The sequence below is a fragment of the Orycteropus afer genome, unplaced genomic scaffold (genome assembly GCF_000298275.1).
Source record: "Orycteropus afer afer isolate SDZICR_OR568_19922 unplaced genomic scaffold, OryAfe1.0 scaffold00096, whole genome shotgun sequence".
Classification (NCBI taxonomy): domain Eukaryota; kingdom Metazoa; phylum Chordata; class Mammalia; order Tubulidentata; family Orycteropodidae; genus Orycteropus; species Orycteropus afer.
In genome coordinates this window covers 10308049-10313889 of record NW_006921683.1, presented here as the reverse complement: position 1 = coordinate 10313889, position 5841 = coordinate 10308049, and the positions used below count along the sequence as shown (strand labels likewise).

The 5841-nt window shown below is 39.3% G+C and overlaps 1 protein-coding gene across 1 annotated transcript in view; it reads right to left on the bottom strand.

Moving 5' to 3' along the window:
- WDR64 (WD repeat domain 64) overlaps nucleotides 1-5841 on the bottom strand; it is a 363829-nt gene that overhangs the window by 161870 nt on the left and 196118 nt on the right. The window contains exon 14 of the mRNA XM_042781201.1: nucleotides 3695-3870. Coding sequence (XP_042637135.1) covers nucleotides 3695-3870 — 176 coding nt within the window. The remainder of the gene's footprint in view (nucleotides 1-3694; nucleotides 3871-5841) is intronic.

Below are 5841 nucleotides of genomic sequence, written 5' to 3'. Positions count from 1 at the left end.
GGCTGGTGCGGGATCGGGCAGTGTTTCGTTCTGCTGTGCATGGGGTCGCTATGAGTCGGAAACGACTCGACGGCACTTAACAACAACAACATTATCAGACTGGTTACTTTGCAATCCACCCTCTCATTACGTGGCTATAAAACCATGCCCAGAAAATCAAGCAGAGTGATGATTCATGAACAGACCAGGCAGTTACACAAGCATTTTTCTGAGATTTGAGAAAATAAAACCAAGAAGAATATAAGTACAAGAGAGAGACATCTTAAATCATTAAGGACCAATTTGAAGATATTAAAAAGAAGTACATAAAACAGATGGGTGTGTTGCTTCAGCTCATAATGCCTTAGCAACGCTTCACAAATAACTGAGTGCAATTACTGAAGCAGTTTTTTAAAATGCGGCTGGGAATCTGGGCTGATAGAGGTCTGATGTGTCTTTCCTTCACTCCACTCCCAGTTCTAACTCTAACCCATCCACCTTCCTGCGCTCAACAGTTTTCAACACAAGCAGAGAAATGAGATTTGGACTTTGAGGAAAGAGAGTTTTTATGGAGTATGTTCCCCTGTAGGCTGAACAAAAGCCTGGAGACTAACATGGGAGACTCCTGCAGTGACATTTGAACATGGTGGCTCATCTGCAAATATGCTTAGATCCCTAGAGGTGGGTGGATGAAGGGGGCAATGTGTGTCAGGTGGGTGGGAGGCATCTGCCTAGTTTTCCTTGCCTCCAAGGAGATGAGGAGTAGCTGAGCATGTATATAATGATATTCATTGACATTCTAATGTCAATTTCCCTGAATACTAATGAGATTTAGTAATTTTTCATATGTCACTGGCCATTTGGATTTTGTTTCATAAAATGCCCATATATTTTTTTTTTCCTTATTGAACTGTTTACCTTATTTCTTACCTAAGAACTTTGTAAGAGTTCCATATATATTTTGGATACAAATCCAGTATTTGTTATTATGTTACAAATATCTATTCTTGTCTTTTCACCCTCACTGTGGTGAATTTTGATAAGTTCTTAGTTTAAATGTGGTCAAATATATAATCTTTTCCTTCATAATTAGTGGTTTCTGAATCTTATTTAAGATAGTCATTTATGTTGAGGTTATAAAAACAATCTCCTATATTAACTGCTAAAAATTGCAGTTTTGCCTTTTAATTATGTTTACACCATTAATCCATAATCATAACTTTTTATATGGGAGTTCAAATTTTACTTATGTTTTTTTTCCCATATAGATGGCTAGTTACTCCAAATAATTTTTTGAAAAGTCCAATCTTGCCACACAGATCTGCAGTACTACTTCTATCTTATCTGGAATTATTTTTATTCCCTTGCTCTATTTATTTATCTCTATGTCAAAACCTCGTTGTCTTGTTTCCTTGTGTGTTTGGTTATTTTGGCTGTGTCCTGAGATGAAGGTACCTTCCTCCAGAATGGATTTATGTTTTTGCTGCCAGGTGCCTGGTAGAACTACCAGGTTGGTTAATGATTTTTTGACCACCTAAGCATTACCAATCTGAGTTGTAAATGCTTATGAGACCCTATCAGTAGCCACAATTTCTCAGGGACAGGATTTTGTTTTGTTTAGTTTGCTTGCCCTCTCATTTCTTCGTGCTTGGCTCAGTGTCAGAGCAATCTTTCTTACATTGCTTCCAAGAGGCTGGCTTCTTTCTTTGTGGCTCATCCTTAGCCAAAGAGTGTAACTTTTGGGTCCCAGCTTATTGGAAACAAACATGGTATTTAATTCCTTGAAAAGTGAAGCCCAGTTTGCTTTAGCAAATGGCCTCAAGGCAAATGTAGCAGTCCTGTTCTATTATACAATTTAGCTCTCTGAGTCTTCACTTTCTCTTCCATTTTGGTCTCGCATTTAATTTAGCTGTTTAATGCTAGTACCACCACCAGTTACTGTCGAGTTGATTCCAACTCTGAGTGACCCCATATGTGTCAGAGTAGAACTGTGCTCCATAGAAAAATCATTGGCTGTTTTTTCAGAAGTAGATTGCCAGGCCTTTCTTTTGAGGTACCTCTGGGTGGAGTCCAACCTCAAAACATGTTAACTGCTTGCACCACACAGGAACTCCTTAATGCTAATAAGATCTAAAAATATTTTGCCCAGAGCTTTTAGCTACTTTCAGTGGAGGATTGGTGTGAGTAATCTAGCTCACTAATATATTATTATAATGCCATGACTTAGAGAAGTATCCAGCATATATGGGAGCAAAATACTTCTTGAATTTCCTTGGATATCATTGGCAGGACAGATCTTCCCTGACTTCCTGATTATGCTCCCACTCCCAGATCCAAAGCTTCTGAAGGACTTTGTGCAAACACTCATCTCACTTGCAGTGAGTTCAATAACAGTTGTTCCCAGTAAATTGTGAGCTCCATAGTAAAAGGGAACATATCTTTCTGCCATGGTAAGCATATAGTAAATGGTCATTGAAAAATGAATGAATGTAAGTATTCTAGAAAATAAGTATGTGAAAAACCATGTTTTACTTTATTAAGTGTGCTTTCGACATTATCCTTCTTGTAAAGCCCCTTCTTCCAAACTTAATAAAAATTCCTCACCTACCCCCATATATTTACTACTTTCTACATTACAAGAGAATTCTTATATTCCTTTATTCTTTTAGTTCTTAATGTGCATCTGTTCTCAGTACTGCAAGAATATGGATATGAAGAAGAGAGATTTCCAGTCCTCATCAAGCTCATAATGCCTGGAGACAGAGAACCAGAGTAATGAAAGTGAAAAGTGCACCATAGAAGCCAAAATAATTTTGATGTGAGAACAATGCCATCTTACTTTTGTAGTCCTTAAAAGGGGAGGGTTTACAAAACAGGTATTGTGTGTTAGAAAGGACATCCTGATGATCAATTACACAAACTCAAAGAGGGGGAAAAAAAAAGGCATGTTGTGTTTTAGAGTGGATTTCCAAAAAAATTCCTTCTGACAGCATCATTCTAGTTTGCTCAGACAACAAGGGAAGAGCATATCTAACCACTCCTTTTTTCTAGCTCTAGACCCATCAATCCTTTTAATCACTGTGGGTATGTCACTTTTGCTACCCTATTCAAGAACTTCCTCTGATCTTAGCTTTCAGGAAGGAAATATTGAAGGCAATGAGTCCTTGTGTTCTAGGCAACAGGGAGAGATCCACTGAATAGCATGATAAATGATCTAACATTCATTATAAGTGTAAAGAAGATATTAGCATTTCTAGGAAGTAATAGATTCAAGCAGAATTAAATTAGCCAAACTCAATACTCCCAGAACATCCCTGAGCAGACTGCATGATTAATTTAAAGTAGCTACAAACTGAAAAAGTGACTTGAGCATTCCTGAAGACATTATGGCTTATAAGGGACAGAGAGGAAATATTGTCCCCAGTTCTGTCCCTGAGGGTATCAGTAGTGTAAGAAGTGGCAACTATATGTAAATTGAACCACTCTGGTGGTTGGTTTCAGTAAACTGTTTGATGGCAAGAGGCCACAGTTGGGCAGCTGTTCCTTTTCATTCTTGCTTGGATATGGCAAGGTTAATTAGGAGCATCACAGGAAAATGGATGGATAAATACTCTTAGCTGGCAGGCAAGAGAGGCATTAAATGCAGCCTATCCACAGTTTCATTTGATTTACCTAAGAGCAACTAGAGTACAAATTAAAAAATAAGATTGTAAACCTGGATCATTTTGATCTTCCCATTGCGCTCCAAGGCAAGGATCAAGTACTGGTGTTTTTCCTGAGATTTTAGGAAAACCATTTCTTGTAGCCAGTGCTCTTCTTCTTTCCAGTCTTTTCCTTCAGGCAACACTTTCAGCTCTTGCCCACTGCCAAAGTCCCAGATTTTAACTGTTCCTGACCATAGAGAGAAAAGACTACATGAATAAAAATGATTTATAGAAAACTTGGGATTGATCTGATCGAAAGCTTTCTGCCAACAATATATCTTACGTTTAGTTCTTATTGAGACAGGGTGAGTCTCCCCAGCCTTGCTATGCACAAAATATATTTCTATAATGCCACAGTTTTTCACAGGCAGATAACAAATTAATATGTGACCACTTTCTTTGAAATCCTCAGAATCTGCTATGTGAGGGCTCCCTCTGAAATGGATCTGTGCTGTGTTTTTCCCCAATACTTTCCAGTTAGCTCAACGCCTTCAATATGGGAATATTAGATATCACAATAATCTGTCACATTTCTCAGGGTATTCACATTTTTTAGGACTTCAGCTGTTACTGGAAAATAAAAGGCTTGAGGGAAACACAGCAGGTAGGGAAGTATTAAGCTTGAAGTGGTTTTGTTGGCTACATAGGAGGGGTGTTAAAAAAGGATGTCAAGGTCCTTCTTCCTTTCGAAACCAATCCAAACCTACTTCCAACGAGTCAATTCCGACTCATAGTGACCCCCATTAGGTTTCCAAAGTGATAAATCTTTACAGATGTAGATTGCCTTGTCTTCCTTCCATGGAGTGGCTAGTGGATTTAAACCACCAAATTTCTGGTTAGCAGTCAAATGCCTTAGGCACTGTGCCATCAGAGCACCTTACTTTTTAAATCATACTTCTTTAAATTTAACTTAAGAAGACAAACAGTTGCTGGCTAGTCAATTCTGACTCATGGCAACCCTACGTGTGCCAGAGTAGAACTGTGCTCCACAGTGTTTTCAATGGCCAATTCTTCAGAAATGGATTGCCAGGCCTTTATTCTACAGTACCTTTGGGTGGACTCAAATCTTCAACTTTCTGGTTAGTAGTCAAGTACTTTAACCATTTGCACCACCCAGGGACTTAGTTCAATTAGAAAGGATGCTAATCAATGTAGTTGTTGACTGTTTTTCTAGGTTACTACTCAAAGTAGAGAATCACCTTCTTAATGAGACTTCTACACTGTCATGTAAATCACCTTAAGGGACACCCAGAATATTTTCACTACACTGTTTTCCTTCCCCATGGCAGGGTTCTTCCCATGAACAGTGATCACAACCCCTATTGCTTACTCACTAACAAAGGCTATTAATAATGTCATTAAATGTTGATCAAATTCTCCTTATATACAAGTAGTAGAGTCATTGGGTTGCACAAATACCCAAAGGCAGATGGTTCTAATCCACCCAGAGGTGGCTCAGAAAACAGGCCTGATGATCTGCTTCTGAAAGGTCACATCAATGGAAACTCTACAGAGCAGTTCTACTCTGCATGCATGGGGTCCCATGGGGTTGTCATAAGTTGGAATTGATTTCATGGCAACTAACAAGAACAACAATAACACATTCCAGTAAAGTAGTGAAGAACTATGAAGATAAGGCACTAGACATAGTTGTCGCTCTTCAAGGCTTTATGGTCTTACAGGAAGATAGTCTTGCATGTTATTTTTGTTAGGTGCCCTCGAGTCGTTTCCGACTCATAGAGACCCCATGCACGGCAGAACGAAACACTGCCTGATCCCGCAGCAGTTCCATGATCCCTGCTATACTTGAGCCCATCATTGCAGCCACCATGTCAATCCATCTCGTTGAAGGCCTCCCCCTCTTTCGTCTACCCTCCACCCTACCAAGAATGACATCCTTCTCCAGGGAATGGTCCCTTCTAAAAACGCAACCAAAATAGGTGAGACGAAGTCTGGCCATTCTCGCTTCCAAGGAGCATTTCGGGTGCACTTCCTCCAGGACAGATCTGTTAGTTCTTTTTAACAGTCCATGGTACTTTCAGCATTCTTTGCCAGCACCACAACTCAAAAGCATCAACTCTTCTTCAGTCTTCCTTATTCATTGTCCAGATCTCACATGTACATGAGGCGATTGGAAATATCATGGCTTCTGTCAGGC